The sequence below is a fragment of the Semicossyphus pulcher genome, unplaced genomic scaffold (genome assembly GCF_022749685.1).
Source record: "Semicossyphus pulcher isolate SPU_LCO1_2020_fin unplaced genomic scaffold, fSemPul1.0.p SCAF_5, whole genome shotgun sequence".
In the NCBI taxonomy this organism is placed as follows: domain Eukaryota; kingdom Metazoa; phylum Chordata; class Actinopteri; order Labriformes; family Labridae; genus Semicossyphus; species Semicossyphus pulcher.
In genome coordinates, this window is record NW_027211726.1 from 6,896,491 (window position 1) to 6,916,601 (window position 20,111).

A 20,111-nucleotide genomic window follows, 5' to 3' on the forward strand; every position below is an offset into this window, starting at 1 on the left:
ACTTTATGAACTAAGTTTTGATCTCATGTGTTTGAATTTCCTTGACTTATATTCTCCATTTAAACCCAAAGAAACACAATTGATATTTAATGAACACTTTAGAAGTTTGTGAGTTATACAAACATCCACTGTGCATGATAAATATGCTATTTATTATTTATTGTCATTGCTTAATTCACCCTAACATGTATATATTATCACTACATTAAAGGTCAAACATTCTCTGTAAATACTGTAAATACTACAACCATCTACCTCTGGTACATAACCTGAGTAAGTCTGTCTAAGAGTTGTGCTTTATTTAAATAAAGTACAGTATATATATATAAATAATTTGTCAAATATATTTATATCCATAGGTCTGTATATAGTAGATTTAGTCTTTAGCGTCTGTCTGTGTTAACTTGTCTAACCTGTCCTTGTTTCTAAGTTTAGTATGTGTGTCTGTACATCTAGAGCAAAGAAAACCTTGTATGTGCCCACCTACTACTTAAATTTTGATTCACTTATTTCTTATGTCTGCAGCCACGCAGCCCAATACACAACAAACTGCGAGGGACTGTGTGTTCTGACACCTTTCCATCATTGCTACAGTTGCTCTTCAGTTGTATCGGACCACACAGGTCAGCTGTCTCTCCCCACGTGCATCACTGAGCCTTGTCCGTCCACGACCCTGTCGGCAGTTCACCGCTTTCCCATCCTTGGACCACTTTTGGTAGGTATTGCCCCCTGCAGACCGGAAACACCCCACAAGAGCTGCAGTTATGGAGATGCTCTGACCCAGTCGTCGAGCCATCACAATTTGACCCTTGTCAAAGTCGCTCACATCCTTACGATTGTCAATTGTTTCCAACACATCAGCATCAGGGACAAAATGTTCACTTGCTGCCTTACATATCTCACCAATGGACAGGTGGCACTGTGACAAGATAATTAGTGTAATTCACCTGTCAGTGGCCATAATGTTATGGCTGATTGGTGTATGTTGCATTGTTGCCTGGAAGAAAATTGTATTTTTGCATTCTTAACTATGAACAGGACTGAAGTTAAAACCTAGCTTATCTTGTAGCTGTGTGCTTAGCTGTTGGTCACAGAGTGTAAGAGGGTGCAGCTCAGGTCAGACAAACCAAACTGACCCACATTAAACCTCCTCTCCCGCCTTCAGGCTCCTCCTTGCTCCGTATCACCTTGCTCCCTTCCAGGCTGGACCTCCTCCAGCGTTGACAGCCAACCCTCAGGATACAAGGGTGATCCAGCAGCGGAAACATTGCACCTTTACCCTTAATTGTAACTGGACTTGATTCTGAGCAGGGGCACTGAGGCAAGACTGAAGGTAGGCTGAGGGGTAATTCATCAGCTGCTCAGCTGGAACGTTTGGAGTGTGGATAAAATGCATCATCATGGTTACATTCATTAACTGAACGTCAACAAAACTGTCTTATAAATAATTAGGTGATCATCTGCACAGTAAGAAATACAAAAGAACAAGTCAGGTTTGTGTCATTTATTTAAACTTATATACTAAAGTAAAAACAAACAGTGCATCTCTCCTCTGGACTGCAGGCTGTTTGTTCCTCTGCTGGACGCCTCCTGGTACTGCACCCGCTTCTCCGCCTGCAGATCTGCAAAGACAGAAAACTGGTTTTAGTGGAGATTAAACTAAAATGCCATTTTAACAGCTTACATCAAAATCAGTTTCATTAAATGCATTGTTCTCGTTACTTTATTGCACACTTCTCATTTCCACGTCTGACTGATAGATCACAACACAACTAACATGGATGTCGTCTTGGTGTCACCACAGTGTAGTCGCTGGTACTCCTGCAGCTCTGGCTTTAATCAGACATCAGTCTTCATTTTACCTACAAAACAAGAAAGAAAAGACCAACTGTTACTCAACTTAAACAATGAACCCACGACTTCTTAGAATGCCTCGAGACCTTTACTGGCTTTGTTAATTAAAAAGGCTGATGGGACATCTGGTTGAAGTTGGGCAGAGCTAAGCTGTAAGTTACCATGTCACCAATTATCATGCAAACACAGGAATGTTTAAGTAGTTTCACCCAGACAAGTTTAACAGAACAGACCGAGGGAGAAGGCATTCAAACAATTTAACAGATCAAATTTGTCAAGCAGCTCCTCCCTAAGCTGCAGTTGTCTGACTTTGATGTCACAATGAGAAGGGTTGAAGATTACATGCAACACTTTTAATCTCAATGGCCGACGCATGAGGCAGGAGGCTCCATTAGCTGCAACTAGCACAACATTTGAATGTTCCTTACACACTACTGTGGATCTTACCGTGCTAAACGATGTGGGTCGTCATCCTCCTTCCACAGCTCGAGGCTCCTGTGGCAAGAAACAAACAATGAGAGCCTGGCAGTGAACGGATAAACACGTGACTAGCACTACTGTGTTTTTGGTTTGTTAGAAATACCACGACTGTTGTGAGGTTGTCACACTTTAAATTGAACGACAACCTGTGCCTCTTGAGTTTTTGTGTGTGCGTGTTCTTTTGTGGCAGTGGAGTGTTGGTTATTAAACATGTTATGTTACAATGTGCGTCACTAGTAATCAACTCTTCGTGTCACTTTGAGGAGGAATGTGTTGTATGAAGTTAAAATGCAGGTATATCTTAAAAAAGGCGAACAGTACCCTGAAGTAGATCCATTCGTTTACAAACCGCAGAGGAGTTGGGAAAATGTCATGACAACATTCTGTTACAGAGCCTTATGAAGCTGGACTTCTTACGGACACATCAGGGCTGTTGATGCACAATCCCCAAAAGAGCTGGGAGCTGCACCGTAACCTTTACAGGAGTAGACTCGGGCTATTCAGTGTCAGTCTCGCAGACTTTGGGCAGTGCCCTTTTAAATAAAGCCATAAGAGGCAAAAAGGGTTGTTCTGGCATCACACTCAGAGACGGGATACAGAAAAGATTGGCGCCATTCAGGCTTGAGTTTTAGGTAGAAAATGGATCACAGTGCAGAGATACATCTTTACAGCCACCAGGGGGCTTGATTCATGGCATTGGCAAAACACAGTGTAATTCCCTTTCGGGCAGATCTTGTGAGACACAAACTCCAGGTATCACCACGGTCCTTTCACAGCTACAAGACCTACGTACAAGCAGGTTGTGCTGTGTTTTTTCTGGCTGGTCACTGGCATGACAGGTCATTCAGGTTCATCAGGAAGAACGGCAAAATATGAGCAGTAAGAGGTACTGAGAGGAGAAAGGAGAAGCAATAAAGTCCAGCGTTACTGCGGAAGTCATAGAAGAAGTACTAAAAAGTCTGACTTTTCCTGTTGCTCTCCACAAACAACGACAAGAGATCAAAAAACAAACTCTGGTATACATGTCCTACCACCATCCACTGCGACCTCAAACAAAGAACCATCATATAGGGGAGTCACTACATCAGTTTTCACTGATCATCTATTAATGGAATATATGGAAGTCTTGCGGTTTTATTAGTAGGCCTTTTTGTGGTGTAGACACTATTGTTGTTGTGTTCGGACTGAATTGAGATTTGTTTATTATTGTTTATTCAGCACATTAAGTTACAGCCTCTGCTTTAAGTATAACAGCCATTTAAATGTGGTTCACCATTTAATAGTAATAGAAGATTCACTGCAACAGACAGAACAAGAGTTCGACAATATTACCCAGATTTTCAGGAATTTCTACACATTCAACTAAAACTGAATTTGGCTATTAATGAGTGTCTCAACTTTAGAATTGAATGGCTATTTAAGTGTTTGTACTGGGAAATTGTTTGAACATCACCTCAGATGTCTTTTCTACCATGCAAGCACATGGGGAAAGTATTCCTCAGTCAGTTTTTAAATGACATGACAAAGTATGTCACGTTTTCTATGAAGCAAAGCTCATTTTCTGGTGGGCTTCAAATTTTTGAGCTTCAAATGTAGGCCGTGTTCGGCACCTTTACGAGCATGCCAAATCAGATTTTAACCATTCCTTTGTCCATGTACTAATGGATGTTAATAGGAGGTGAAATGTTTGCATTACAATATAGACAGAGGTTGAAGTGAAAGCAAAGAGAAATTGCCTGAAACAGTTTGAATTTAAATATTTGCATTTTAAGAGAAGACCCCTCCCCCTTCGTTAAACTCAATTTACAAAAACACAAAAAGTCAAATATTGTGGTCTAAAGATCAAAGTACAGACAAACTGCTCTAATCAGTTGTTGATTATCCCACCCAGAGCAACCCCAGCAGTATGTGACAAGTTTCATTTCTAAACTGCAAACACATCCCAACCCAGTACCACCAAAGACTACTGTTTAGAGTTTCACAGCCAGAGACTGAGTGAGTCAGGAGCAGCGACAACAGATTGAGCAATTCAGGAAGTTGCCACGGTCAGGGAAATGTAGAGTTGGATTGATATCCTTGCCGGTTTGGTCCCAGCTGAAATTGCTTTAAATGTGTGCACAGGAGTGGCAAATTATAAAAGCAGCCTGGAGTGTTCAGGGATGTAGATTGATTGTTTAACAGAATAACAAAGCCACTAGTGTCTGAAAGACCTCACGCAATTTATGCTGCGTTCCAGACAACTTGAAAGTCGAGTTTTTCCAACCTCAGACTAGAAAAAATCCTCTGGAACACTTTTCAAAGTTCCTACTTGTGAACTCAGAACAGATTCATCTAACCTGATCTCACAGGGAATCAGATGTGTGACGTCACACAACAATGGCCGCACCCAAGGAGAGGCACATCGTTAATGGTAAACCATCGACTGTAAAGCAAGGCAACATATTTGCCTGCATTTATTTTAAATAACAGCTACCATCATATAGTAACACATATTCTGCATGAACATTCTAATAAGAAATGTTGCCAATGTGATAAAGTAGCTGGTTACTATAAATAATCTCTGAAAGTTATTCTGGAAAACGTAAAGTTCGGAAGTCGGATATTTCTACTGGGAAGTTCTCAAGTTCCCAGTTGTCTGGAACGCAGCATTACTGGCAAGAGTTGCAGAGTTGGCTTGATATGAAACCCAATTGAATGTTTTTTACCAGCCCAATTCTTATGCAAAGTCTACACTTTGTCTTTAGATTAAATAAAGTAATACAGTTTAAATGCTTTGCATGATTTAAATAAATCCAAACAAGAACTACTGTTAAAAAAAAAGAGTTTGTAAAACAAAATATTAGCTTTCAAATTTGTGCTTTAATTTCCAAAAAGGCTAAAAAGCCAGAATGTTATCAAATATATTAAAGGTGTCCTAAGCAGACATATTTCAAACCAGTAGTTCTTCTTGAACAAAAAACAGCATTTGTGAAAAATAAGAGCTTGACTCAATTTCTTCTGTGAATTGTTGCACACAACCATTGCTAAAGACCTTTTAAAAATGGTACGACAATCACCAACGACATCAGCACATGCTGACAGACAGAATATACTGCTGTAATATCTTGTACAGATGCACAAGATTGACTGCTATAAGTTCATGTTTCATGTTGCTTCAGTACTTCAAGCAAAGCCAGGAAATAAGAACAGGATACCCACTCTTCGCTTGTAGTTTTTCCAGCACTGTATGCCACACGTGTTAGAAACTGTAGTGTTGAACCAGTGACTCAGTCATACATACAGAGAAGCCAAAGTACTACAACCACACACACACAGTACGGGCTATAATGCATTGTCACATGCACACACAAAAAAGGTTGAAGAACAGAGATCTGCACTGTGATGCCATTCTTTGCAAGTGTGATGCCAGAAGCCCTGTGAAAGTCACTGTGAGCAATGACGGGGTATAAAGAGGACAGAGAGAAGAGACACTGTGCATCTGGTATTATAAACATGGATGGGACACTTACCTTACTTGTTCAGCTGATCTGTGTAAGCATACCTCTGGCTGCAGTGCAAACATGTCCAGGCTTTACTGTCCACTGACTTCTACTCATCGTCAATGTAACCCAACTGCAGAGAAGAGCCTCTACTGTGGACTGGAGCAGCCCGTCTCTGACAAGCTGGCTGACAGCAGCTAACACCTCTCATTTACCCAAAGACATGAAACATACACACAATCACGCAGGCACAACACTCCATCCTCTCCTCAACCGTAAGGTGGACTCGGTGCTTCATGTAGGTAGGTGAAAAGGAGGTTTTTCGAGTCTACAAGTGCAGCTTCTGCCATCAGCTTTGAGGGTTGTGAGATTTCTTTACAACAGGAAGGTTAAAAGTCATGGGGCCATTATTATTATTATTAAATGGATAACTCCTTAGAGTCCTGTACAGGCTCAGGTACCCACAGGTAAAGGGTAGCCGCAGGAACGGAAACATTTTAATAAATTCAAAAAGGTAAAGGGAGGGGTAAACATGAACTAAATACAGGCAGTAAGCCAGTGTGTACAATGTTCCTGCAAAAATCAGATCTGAAAATGACTGTTTGGGCTCAATATTTAGAGCTAATTTAGATGTTGAAAATACTAGTCTGCCACGTAACATCCATGTTATTTTTCCCCAAACAGTCCTCCACTTGCATACATTGACAAATTTTGGCACCTAAAAAGGAGTCTTACAATGATTTACATAAAGTCAAATAATGAGACATCACTGATCCAACAGCAATGCTGGATGGCTGCTAGCTAGTACCTAAAAAATGGATGCATAAAGCACTAGCCATGGGTGTGTTTAATCACAGACATGGCAGGTCAGGAGCTGTCTGAGGTAATTGCAGGTTACGGGTCAGTTCTGGTTCCCAGCTGTGCAAACTTAAGAAACTAGACCAGCACCAGTTGGCACAACAAATTGAAGCTAAAACTATTCCTAAAATGTGTCACTGTTTAAGACTGTTTAAGTCAAATATGCTGCAGTGGGGACATTCTTGTTTTGATGCCAATGCACAGCAGTCTGGAGAATTCTTGGCACATCCTTTTAAATCAAGTCCAAGAACATCAAGAGATGTTCTTTATCAGAATTATTTTAATTTTCTTCATTTCCTTCAATATCATAAAGTTTAACTGGGTTGGCCATAGGGGGGGCTTGTTAGAAAGACTCTTGATACAGTCACTGTGCAGTCTATTAAATGTGCTAAGCACCACCTTTAAACAATCTTTACTATGAACTGTCAACTAAACATATCAAAGTTTTGGTTTCCCATTTTACCAATATAACAAAGTGAAAAAGTGCTGAACAATAGGGGCAGCTAGGTGATCTTGGCACAGTCAGTTCAATCGTGTTTACTTTGGGGAAGAAAATGCAAAGGTTACAATTTTTGTCTTGCAACTTGACAAACTACTGTACAGGCTACAGAGCCACAACCTAGGACAATACATAATCAAAAATAGGTTTAGGATTTGGTTCTCAAGGGTTGTATCTTTTCAATAACTACATCTCTTGAAGAGAATTTCTTGGTTTGGAAAGTTCCTTTTCATAGTCCAACACCTTTAAAGACGAAACCTGTTAAAGAAAAACAAATTGTACACAACACCAACACACAGACATAACATTACAAGTTTTCAAATTAACAATCGGGTACGCCAAGAAGTACTTGCCGGACTATTTTTCAGGTTGTTCAGATGACATCTAAAAAAGGAGAAGGCTAGCTGTTCAAGCCTCGGTTTACACTGACCATATTCATCAGGGATGAGTCATGATTTGCTTATAGTCGCATTAACTTTAAATTTTTTTGGAAATTAATGACTATTATTTCATCGTTAAATCGTTTTTTCCAGCACATCGTTGTAATGAGGTACTACCGTCAGACGGTGGCTGCAGCACATCTGAAAGCAGTTTGCTAGCAGTTTATGTCGTCTTACATCATCCAGTTGTCTGTCATCTCTTCGGCCTCTTTTTTTAATATCTGCAGTGACAAAAGCAATATTTTTCTTCATCAGGTAATAAATATATCCAAATTCTCCCTGTCAGTCTTAATAGTGATTAAAAACAACTAAACTTAAACCTTTCACAACTGGTGAAAAGTGTAAAAATTCAGTTAAATTAATCATGTAAAAACAGTACAAGTCTGCTTCAAGAGATTTAACCCGAATGAAGCAAGAAACAGTTATAAACTGGTTACAGACTGAGCTCATTTGTTTGCTTTAACTCTTCAGAAACTCAGTCTGGCATAGTGGTGTACAAAAGGAGTCCCATTTTACATTCGTCTCGTTTCCACTGCATGGTATCTTTGAAAACATTTTTGGTTTTCCACTAGAAGAAGTTTTAGATAATGGCCTGTATGTTTTGGCATCACCTCAGCTGGGGTTCCAAGCACTCTGAGCTTAAACAAAAAGGTGATGTGAAACACTGCAGACCAACGATAGGTCGGAGAGAATGTCAATCACTTGTCAAAGGACAGTCTGTACAAGGTTTGTGGTCATGGTTAAGTGGTCTGTGATGGCAATTTTGCCTGTGTTTCCACAGACTCTTCCACCACTCTGAAGCTTGATGGAGCGGTTTGCAGCAGCAGCTGTGTCGAGTTAAAGATCTGAGATACATGTTCACAAGATAGACGTAGATCTCGTAAGTTCAACGAGTCCTCACGTTGTGTTCAGACACTGCCTTTTGCGTCACATTGAAGAAACAAAAGACGGGCAACAAACATTTGCTTTATGCAGCTTCACTAGGATGCTGAGCTAGGAGCTCTGCCTCCGGTGAGCAGGAACTATTAAAGAAATACAAAGAAGAGAAAAGTAGTTCCAGCACCAGATCCAAGCGAGTAGAGTTGGGTAGAGCCAATACCATGCTGTGAACAGAAACAGCAGTAGAATATTTTTCACTTCCCACGGAGCAGCAAGCTATGCAACTGCAACATTATTTAGAAGACGAGGTAATTTGTCACACTGACGACTCACATACATGTTAAATTGTAAATACTTTTGAAAGGATTTCCTAAAGTAAACTAAAACAATTTAACGTCTCTTTTTTTCTCCATTAATGTGACATTTAAGGATCTACATTCTTCACAAAATTATTTGAAAATGTTTTTCAAAACCAACCAAGTTACAACGACGTAGAAATTAATGATAATGATTTTGTCTTTCATTTAAAAATAATAATCCTGGGTTTTACCCATGTAGTCATTTTATCTGCAGGGTAACAAAAGTCATTCAAAAGGGATGCTGCAGAGCTCGTCAGAATCTATGCCATACTATCCGTCCATACTCACTAAACCTACGGGCATATTTTGGCACCCTTTTTTCCTCCTCAGTATGGTAGATAGATACTTTATTGATCCCGATGGATATTAGGAATTTTGGTGTTCTGTTCCAATCCACTTTATGGGGTTCTGTTGCTCAATCTAAAGTCATTTCATAATTCCAGGGTTTAGTTTTCCTTGCTAAGAGATTTCTGAGTCCACGCTATACAGCCACAAATTCCTCGACAGTCCACAATCTTTAAAGCCGGTCAAACCTGTTAAAGAAAAAATGTGAACAACAAAAACACGGAACATTGCAAACAAACAGTCTATGCCTTCCAATGCTATTACCAGATTAATCTAGTATCCGTCATCCTCTGTTCTGTGGCCACGTCAGATGTGTTTTGCTACTATATCAGATGCCACATGCAGGATGTGGATACTTTTTATAGCATCTAAAAATTCTTGTGTATAACGTATGTGTATAACAGTGCAGCGTATGTAGTTCTCTTAAATTTTTAAATAGCCAAGTACTCATTAATTTACAGGTCCAAATCTTATCAAATCCAAACACTTATCAATAAAATAGCATTATGCAATGGACTATAAAATGTGGAGCAGAAAGCTAATCTTGGTTTCAATTCATTTTTGACAATTCACATATGGTAGGCATTGTGAGTTATATTAGAAGCTGCACTGTTAAGATATTTTTTTTAATCTAAACATAATGTTGATACACCTGCTTCATCACTCAGGATAGTTTCCATTTCAATAGTTAAAACACAGGGAGGTGCAACAATGTCTTGTTTTTAAATGTGCTTAATCTTAAATTTGTAATTAATACAAAAATACTTACTCAGTTTTACCATCCACTTCCTCCTACCACATAACTCTTAAGAATTGCTTGCTAAAGCAAGCCAGAGTCCATTTAATGCCAAAGTCAAGTCAAACACCTCAAACAGGTACTGACATGTTTCATTGGGAGTGCCAATGTAGGCAGCAGGGTAAAAAAATGACATCAAGGACATCTTAATTTATACGATAATTAAAGTAAGGCCCACTTTCAAAAATCAGACAAATGGTTATCAATAAATGCCTGGTAATTAATAGTAAGCATTATGCCTTTTAAATGCATTTATGCTTCTATCCCCCATTTTCATGGCGTTGAATGGCAGGATGTGTAAAAAGGTTATCATAAGTTTGTTAAAAGTCTCTGATCATTGTGGGCTCTTGTTACATTGCCACAAATTACACTAGTGGTCTTCAGAAACACAGAAGGTTGCTGGTGAAAGGGAGTTGAATTATGTGATGCACAATGAGATGGTGTGTTTGCTGTTAAATGGGTAACAAACAACAAATCAAAGGAAGCACCAAAGTGCCTTAGCTACACAGCAGGGCTCGTATTTTACCAACAGCTTAGCTGCAGAGCATGCTGGGAAAAAAAAAACTTCCAACACTACCAGAAAATATCTTTACAAAAAACAAAAAGTGATCTTCCTTCTCTGTAGTGATGAGATGTTAAAAAATAAAAAGTAAAAATAAAAAAAATCACTAGCTGGAGAATGCATATAGCCAGCCAATATGTAGCAGAAAAGTACGAGCCACAATCGATGCAGTTTACCTTCCTCGTACCCCTGGAAGCCAGGGCACAGAAACAAAACGTCTTGTCTTCTTACAGGTGGAGCACAATCATTGCGCAGTGAATGAAGTAGTACTTGGATAACAGGAATCAGGAGTCAGAAAACTGTAAATCCTAAAATTATACTAGTGTAATGTAGGAGTCACTTTTCCTGCAGTATAAAGATGGGGGTTTTGGAAAATAAAGGTTCCTGTATTTATCTATAGATATTTATACTTCAGTTAAACATAAACATGTATTTGGGTCAGCGTTGAAGCGGGATAACCAAAAGTCCAAGTGCGGCCCTTGCAGGCATGCAAAGGCACATATACCACATATTCGGTTTGGATATCCACTTTAAAAAAATGCATGTTCTTTACTTCTTTCATTTGTCTTTAAAAAACACAAACTCTTCAGCTATTATGTAAAAACATGTTAATATGACTGTGTTTACATGCAGGTCAGTAAAGGACTATCTTTCTCACCCACACAGTAGCCAGGTTCCAACTAAACAGCCAACAACACCTGGTCCAGACCTAATGGCTGGACCATGTACGCTCAATGTTCTATATCGGGGCCAGTTTTTTTTAAAGACTGTTGAGGACTGGACAAAAATTCTAGACCTTTATTTCTAAACCTCAACTGGCCAATATCTACACATTGAAGCACTTTCCCGCTGGGGCTGTCATATTTTCTGATCTCACTGCAAAAAGCATAACTGAGATCAAGAGCGTAATACAAACATACAAACGTCAACAAAATCTTTTAGGCTAAAAAAAGTTGATGTCAACATGATGTCGCCCATCGGTTTCTGAACTAATCTTTTGTAGCGTTCACTTTGGCAGTCGCCATGTCAGATTTTGGAAATCAGAAGCGACATCCAAGAGGTTAGGTCCAGTGACCCATATTAACAGAGGCAATGCCCAAAATAGTCCAATTTTATGGCAGTTTCAAAAAAAATTTAATCCCTGCACTTTTGACATGAATGAGGAAATTGGAAAGAGTTCAAAACCTAAATGTCTTGGAGCAGGCTGTTAACATGTGTATTTCAGGCATTTTAACATAGACCTCTATGGGGTCGACTAGCTTTCAAAGTGAGCCTCTATCTGAGAAACTTTGGCACTTTTGCATTGGCTCAATTCTTCAGCCCAGATGTTGCTACTTGGTCAATTCAGGAGAACTGACAATTTTGCCAACAACAGTGTAAGCACAGATGAGCGAGGTGCCTGACGTTACAATTTTTGTGATTATTATTGTTAGACTGCATGAAAACATAGTCAATAACACCAGTCTCTGAACATCCACAAGACACGCTAATAAAGGACTGTGTCACTGACAGACCGAGGACTTGATATGAGCAGAATGAGTCCTTTAAAAAGGCCATTCACTAACACACACACACCCCACTACCACAGGCTTTCTTAAAGGTTCTATGCATCATATTTCTGCTTTCCTGAAGCATGTATGTAAAAAGAGTTATTGAATTCCAATAACAAGCGCAAGTCAGTGCAACCACTTAAAAAACACACGTCTTAAATTTGATTCAACCTTGTTGTTAGTCGAAACATTAAAACTTCCGAGTCTCTTGTGCAGTTCAATCATAAGTGCAGTCTGGTCCATAGACTTGTTGGCCAATTCTTAATGTCTTACTCGTGCCTGTTGCACTGCCTAAGCCCCTGCTGGATTACTTATGCTTGAAAAGGAGTAAACTCCTGTACAGTAAAATGGCAAAGGACCAAGATGTAGTATTCGCATTGCCGAACAATAGATATCAGGAGAGCAGCAAAGATGACACACAGACCCTTTAAGCCCTAATGTGTTAAGTATATCCACACCATATCATTCATGTAATCAATCCAATTGTTGGGATTTTGTTGTTTTTTACTAGAAATACTCTATCTTTAAAGTTTTAGGAATAAATTATAAAGGGTTGTCCTGATAGAACCAATGTCTCTTTATTGTAATACATGCTTTGACTCCAAAGGTATGGCACAAAACACAGCCATAGAGTAGAGAAAAGTTTTACAATTATCACTTCACGGAGACTTACAGAGCATAGTACATCTAGAAAAGAAATTATACATGGGTCAGAAAGAGCTACCAGACCACAGAAGGGTGATCGATCTTTCCATACTACTACTGACAATACAAAATAAAAAATGAAAATATTGACTTTGTGAAAAAAAGCAACCTGTCAGGCTAAAATGCAACAATTTAAACTTAAATACAAAGAAGCGTTTGTTTTGGAGAATCTGTACAAATGTTGCTGCTTCAAGCGTCAAAGAGCAGCGTTTAAAAACGGGGCTTCTTAGTTGGACCATCAAACTCCTCACGGACTCTGCCGTACGCGGCATTACCAGGACCCATTCCCCTAGGACCACCCTGGGCAAAGCGCTCATTGCGCTGTAGGGAGTCAATTTTGCAAGGGAGGCAGATAGAAAGGTGGAGAATAAAGTATGGTTGTATTCAGTGCGCGAGCACACAGTTCATGTCCATATGGAAGTGTACAAAAAGGGTGTGGTAATAGAGGTGATTCGTTTTATATTGTGAGCAGATTTACAACACAACCAGCAGGAGACACATCCGAAGAAACGGTTCGTTCCAATATGAAGGTCCACAGGTGCCACAGGTTACATACGGAAAAGGAAGAGAGGGTAATGCTTTCGTTAGTCAGTGCCTACCTAATATGGTCTCTCCTGAGCATGCCAAGACTATGCTGTAGTGTTTACTAGGTATTTGGTCTAGCATTTTTTAAAATGCTGACCATTGTTATCCCTTCATGACTAGGGCTGTACCCCAATCGGAATTTGTTCAGTCAAACTGGTTGGTGTTTCAATACAACACTTTTTCTTCCAGTTCACTGCACACCTAGCTCCTATGTCAATCAACAAGAGGCTCATGTTTTACATGTTGAAAATCTCCAGCTGACTACTTTCTTAGTGCTTCAAGTCACCGAACTGTCTTCTTTAACGATATCATATAACGGAGGAAGGGTTAAATCAGCTAGTGTGCTAAATGAGGCGGCATTTCTCGGCTACCATTAAAACCCTGTAAACAATAACAGTCAAGGTTTCCTGTGCCTAAAATAAGTTAAAATAAGCTGAGAACCTAAAAACAAGCTTGTAGCAAATCATCTTGCAGCCTCTCCTGAAATACAGTCCCTTTTGAAGTTGATTAGAGAGAATGATTATCTTTATGAGAAATGTATATCATCATCATTTCTACCTGGTGTAATCACCAGGTGCGTTTGTTTTCTAGGAGGACACTTCTCGAAATTTGGCCTAAAATTCCAGATCAATAAGTCCAGTATTAGACTTATAGGGGCAGCCCTATTCATGAACATTTTATATGGAAGTCGATAACTATATGAACCTCTTGATGGAGGTTTCTTGAAAAAAGAACAGAAAATAGACACATAAATTAAGTTACCCTTTGTTGAAGGCTTTGCAACATTGCATTACTGTTACTGTGATATTTGGTTGCGATAAAAGCCGAGCGCAACTATAACAAGTTCTTAACAGAATTATATCAGTTCTCAAGTCTCCTTATTGATATTATTGGCAGCAGAAAGAAACAATTGAGGATTTTTAACTAAGTGTCCTTAATGTGAGCAGAATCTGAAGTATCAGTACTGTGCTCTGTGTAGAATATTTGAGCTTGAGCACAGTAAACCATAAACATAGAAGTAATTTAGCACAACTATTTTTCAAACAGATATGCCCATTAAATTCCAACTCTGATAATGGCTTTGAAACTTGAACAGTGTGATAAAAGGCCTCTCACAAGCCAAAACCCACCAGTGAGAGGGGGCTTTCTAAATGATGAACAACAATAAGCTACAATGCACCAACATAGTTAGAAAAGGACATAAATATGAAGTAGTAGAGAGACTGGATCTGAATTACTTAAGACTCTTACTGAACTGACATTGAGATGTGAATATAAAACCAGTGTTTCAAAGTGATCCGACATCATGGGCAATGCTGCTTGAAATTAAATTAAGGCCACGCAATTCTAAGCATGAGTGAACAAAGGTTTGATTTGTGACAAGCTACACATGTTAAGTGCTAATAGTTAGCCAAGTTGAAGCATATGCTGTATAGCAAAAACAAACTCCAAAGCTTGATTAAAAAGCTAAGTCATGTGTTTCATTCAGGACCTGCTCACGCAAATGAACGGTTTTTACTGTCGACTGTAATTCAGAAACAAGCCTAACATTGTTACTACAGATCTGCTTGAAGCATGGATCAAGCAAAATCCAGTAACCACCAATGTCATCCTTAACAGAAATGGTCTCAAGACTTTGCCTGCCCCCGTCAATCAACCCTGCAATTACATTATACTTAAATGTTTAAATGAAATTTCAATCTTATACCGTCAGCCTGCACTAAAAGCATTTTAAATGCTCAGTTACTGAAAAAGATGCTGGTGAGAAGGTAAAGGTTGCTGGTTCAGGAACCATATTGGTTGTAGCGCAAAAGGAGCTTTGAACAGGACTTCACATTGCCACCTAATAATACACAATTCATATACAACCTGATTTCTGCCTGTGACGAGTGATACACAAAACTGCTGGTACGGTTAGAGAAGGTGATTCAAAACCTAAAAAGCGTCAACTGTTCCGGGGGAAAAAACAGTGGTAGTTGCCATTCTGCCTCAGGTCAAGTAAAAGTGCCTGTCACACTCACAGGAGACAGGGCTTGCAATAGCAATCAACTACACAGACAGTGTGATAAGAGTGCAGAGCCATGTCTGATGTCTGTCTATAGCTGTCAGAAAGAACAATGAGTGCAATGTCTTATGATTTAGTGCAGGTTGACGGTTTTGTAGCTGGAAAGCCTTAAGACTCGGGTAAAGGTTACTGAGGGGGCTTGGCTCGTCATTGATAGAAACCCTCACAGACAGGCAGCAAATCTGTCACGTTCAACAAACAGCAAGCCGTCTGAAGACAGCTGGGAACACAAAGCATTCATATTCTCCCATTCTGCATGGCCAGCTGGCCGTCCTGTTTAAAGTCAGCTGGGAAACCAACACAGAGAAAAGCCCAAGACAAACTACATTAACTACTGATTGTCCTAAAAGTGGGATACGTTACCATTTCGTTGCCCATCAGGCCGCCTGGAGATGCTCCCATTCCCTGCTGTCCCATTCCACCCATAGGGAACTTTTGGTTGGCTGCACCAAAGGACATATCTTAGAGAAACGACATGCAAACAAGTCAAGTACACATACTGCACTGGAAATAGGTCATACTGGTCGTACACAATTTTGGAGGCGAACATGCTGGAGGCTGTAGTTTGTTGTGATGTTGAATTTATTGATTGAATGTACTAGTTTACTGTATTCAATTAATACATATGCTAACGTACTAGTATATTAATATATGGCATCAAGCCCACTCTCCGCACCTCCCCTTACTTTGTAAGTTATAAAACTCATTGCAATGACTGAAAAACAACTTACCACCCATGCCCATTGATCCACCGGAGTTCATTCTCATTTCCCTATCCCTCTGCAATTAAAAAGAGAGCGAGAAAAGGGGGCAATTATTAAACCAGGCAAATACTTATAACGTACCTCACTTTATTGTATACACTTTTTCCTTTATTCTAATATGAATATGAACTCACATCCATGAAGTTGCCCATCCTGTAGTTTTCCTCACGCTGGCGCCGCATCTGCTCTTCCATCTCCCTCTTGCGAAGCATCTCCTCCTCCCGCCTGCGACGCTCTTCTTCTTGTCTGTTAAGAAATTATTGAGTCAAATGCCATCCAAGCTAAACATAACTATTAACAAATCAGATTACTAATGACAATAGAGAACAATTGGTACATGGTAAAGGATGTAGCGTAGTGCAACGGAGCTGCAATATACAATCTCTGACAGAGTACGACACATTAATGAATAACATCCTCCACTAACAAAAAGAAATCCATTAAACAGAAATACCTGAGCTGCATCTCCTTCCTCTTTTGCATCTCCTGACTGTGCAACTCCTCCATGCGCCTCAGTTCCTCCTGTCGCCTCAGCAGATCTGAAAGGACAAAACAAACAGTTAATTGTGGCACTTAAAAACTAAGATCTTTCCATAGAGTAATCTACATCTCCCCTTGAAGTAACCATTAGGAAAATAATAGCGCAACATGCACGTTTCTTTCTGTAACCAGACAATAAAACCACTAAACTTGCCTTGACGGAGCAGGTTGGCCTGGTGCTCATGGTAAGCATCCTCCATCTCACTCTCCAGCTTCTCACGAGCCTCGCGCATGTTCTTCTCTACCTGCTGCCTCTGCTGCTTCTCCATTTCATCCAGGGACTTCCAGCGCTTGGAGTACTCAAATTCAAAAGTGCCGGGACGTGCGAAACGAGGAGGTTCCTCTCTCTCCCTGTAAAACGTAATATTTATATTTAGTCCCCATAGATGGAATAACATAAAGCCACTTTACAAAAAGTTAACTCTCAATATTTACATAGTATCAAAAATATTAAGACAGTGAAAGACATATCAGCCCCAAAACTATTTTTCATAGAAACACCCCATTTTTAAATTTTGCAAATACACAAGCACTGCAGACAACATCCTTTCTCCTGCATCCATTTGTTTACCCAAATTAACATCTGCCACTCCACACAGGATTGATTTTTAACAGCTGCAATCCCTGAACCAACCCCCACATCTCACCATCTGCTGCCTACACACAATGACTTCAAGCAACACTTTGCATAATAAAAGGTGCCTGTCTGAGAATTGAGTACACCTTACTCAGCTAAAATCCAAAACAGTTATAGTTACATACAAAAGGCGAATGTATTTTGAATATGAAAATTGATTTGCTTACCCTTGATATCTGGGGTTCTTCTGTGCCAATTTCTCTGGGAGACCATCTTCATCATCAAACTGCTCAAGAGGCTCGACAACAACAGGCCGAGGAGACCTAAGAAGGATGAATCAAGCAACAGGAAAAGACAAATAAGCAAGGGTTTTGAGCTTTTCTCTTTAAAAAGGAGGAGCATCAGTGATTAAGAACAATGAAAGAATGAGCTTTAAATTAACTCACGTGGTGAGCAGAAAGACGCCCTCATTGCACCGATCAAGGGCCTTTCTGGCAGCAGGTTTGGAGGCAAACTCTACAATACCCTTGCCTGTGGAGCGCCCACGGTCATCTACAATGACAATGGCCCTCTCGACCATTCCAAACTGTGAGAAGGCTTCTTCCAGGAGCTCATTGGAAACAAACGGTGACAGGTTCTTCACAGACAAAGCTGCAGAGTGAGTGGCAAATCGGACACGCAGGGGTCTGCCCTTCATCGGTATGTCATCCAACTCAGCTTTTGCTATTTCTGCAAGTGCTCTGGACTCCTGCAAGAAATTAAATGCAGCATTATATTTGAGGAACCTAAATAAAACAATGTATCAACCTAAAATAACCAGCTAACAATTGTTAGCTGCGACCCTACACAAAAAGTGCCTTATAGCATTCAATAAAAAAAATCGACCTCTTAAATGATTGTATGCATTTAGTAAGTTTAGCTCAAACTTAGCAGCTATAATAGTTTAAAGAGGGAACATCTTACCAGTCGGATGAAGCCAAAGCCTTTGCTTTTGTTGATGAAGACTTCGCTGGGTTCTCCGTACTTTGCAAACAGCTTCTTGAAATCTTCCTCTGAGAGGTCGTTGGGCAGGTTGCCGATAAACAGTCGGCATCGCTGTGTGTACGTCTTCTCACCAGGTTTCAGTAGCATGGACAGTGTTGCCTTGAACTCCTGTTAAAAGATAATAAAAATTAAAGCTCTCAGGAGAATCTGTGCCACTCCAAATTATACCGTCAAACTTTTACCGTAAAGAGTCGTCGATAATAAAGACAATTTAAAAAAAAGGGGGGTTTCGTCTCTCCCTGCACTGTATATTGTTAGACGTTATCTTGTATTTTGGTGTATTGTACATTTGTGAAAAATATCAAAATCAGTTAAATTTGAATAACGTTCGTATTAACGTGACGACCCACCATCGCCCATCCCCCATGCACTGTAAGATCTCCATGGAAAAATAAACTTGACCTATATTTTAAAGCTTACGTTACAGATTAATCTTAACCCAAAAAAAAGTCACGAGGTAAGACAAGAAAAACCCTCGAATACGATTAAACAAAAAACGCGTACTTAGTGTTCTTTGTTTTAAATGTTTGACTTTTTTTTTTTTTTTACCGTTGGGCCGTTTGACAAGATGGCGGATTGCTTGAGCGACTAAACTAGAGTGCCTTTGAATTGTGTAACCGTCAGTGCCGCCGTTAGCTGATGCAAACGACTGATGTGGCCTTCAAGAACATGGAATAAACCTCCGCCCGCACGGCTTACACAGTGATTCAAAATGAACATGTTAGTCGTACCGCACGAGCTAATGACTATGGCATTCGACGCCTTTAACGGCAGAAAATTTATACAAAGACTACAGACCCCTGTCTGGCCCTCCTCTCCAACGGCTGCGTCGTTGTTGCTAGGCCTCTTCTCCGCCTCATCTCGTTCCAGTTTTCCCCTCATCCCAAGTGGCCCCGTCCTCTGGCCTTGTTGAGGGCCTGTTCTCTGGCCTTGATGTGGTCCTGTCCTCTGGCCTTGGTATGGCCCGGACCTCTGGCCTTGGTGTGGCCCTGTTCTCTGGCCTTGGTGTGGTCCTGTTCTCTGGCCCTGCTGTGGTCCTGTTCTCTGGCCTTGATGTGGCCCTGATTTCGGGCTCGGGTGTGGAGGCTGCTTCTGCTGCTGTCCGTTAGCATTTTCTCCCGGGGACTTCAGTTGCTGATCCGGGTTCTGATTCTTGTTTGCTTGGTTAGGTAGAGGGGATGTAATGAGTGGTTTCGGCGGTGGTGATTGAATCTTCGCCTGAGGAGATTCAATCTTCACCTGAGGAGCAGGGGTGGTCGGTTTTTCTTGTTGTTGTTGCTGCTCCTGCTGTTGCGGTGCCGGTTTCTGCTGTTGTTCCACGGGTTTCTGCTGCTGCTGCATCGGGCCTTTCATCGTAAGAGCCGGTCCGGGACTCGGTGGTGGGATGATCGGTTTCTGGGCAGTCATCTGTGGTCCATGATTAGGCGGCCTGTTCATGTTATTATTTGGTCCCCTCCGGTTTTGGTTTTGATTCTGGTAAGGTTGGTTTCTGAAATGAGGGTTTCCCATTAGCCCCCCTCGCATCGGGCCGCCGGGCCCACCACCTCTGCGTTGTTGGAACTGATTCATCCCAAGGCCACCGCGATTATTAGTAAATCGAGACATCGATCCGTAAAACAGCAAAAAGAATTAAAATATTTAAAAGCGTTATAGATTTGCTGCGCAACAACGGTGTCGAACCGGTGTATACAGGCGACAAAATGGCGACTAGTCGTTGTGTTAGAAGGTCT

The 20,111-nt window shown here is 40.5% G+C and overlaps 1 protein-coding gene across 2 annotated transcripts; it reads right to left on the reverse strand.

Annotated features, from left to right (window-relative positions):
• Positions 1-1,489: 1,489 nt before the first annotated feature.
• sfpq (splicing factor proline/glutamine-rich) lies at positions 1,490-20,086 on the reverse strand. Of its 2 annotated transcripts, none has more exons than XM_069681484.1 (12): positions 19,180-20,086; positions 18,301-18,489; positions 17,784-18,085; positions 17,565-17,660; positions 16,915-17,111; positions 16,675-16,759; positions 16,355-16,466; positions 16,188-16,236; positions 15,820-15,917; positions 2,302-2,349; positions 1,778-1,862; positions 1,490-1,622 (listed from the first exon to the last, which is right to left on the reverse strand). In XM_069681484.1, exons 1-10 carry the CDS (start codon positions 19,984-19,986, stop codon positions 2,323-2,325), a joined length of 1,962 nt encoding a protein of 653 aa, XP_069537585.1. In that variant the 5' UTR covers positions 19,987-20,086; the 3' UTR covers positions 1,490-1,622; positions 1,778-1,862; positions 2,302-2,322. The 2 variants fall into 2 exon arrangements, with proteins under 2 accessions (XP_069537585.1, XP_069537584.1); XM_069681483.1 differs by having other exon boundaries at positions 2,302-13,127.
• Between the last annotated feature and the right edge of the window lie 25 nt (positions 20,087-20,111).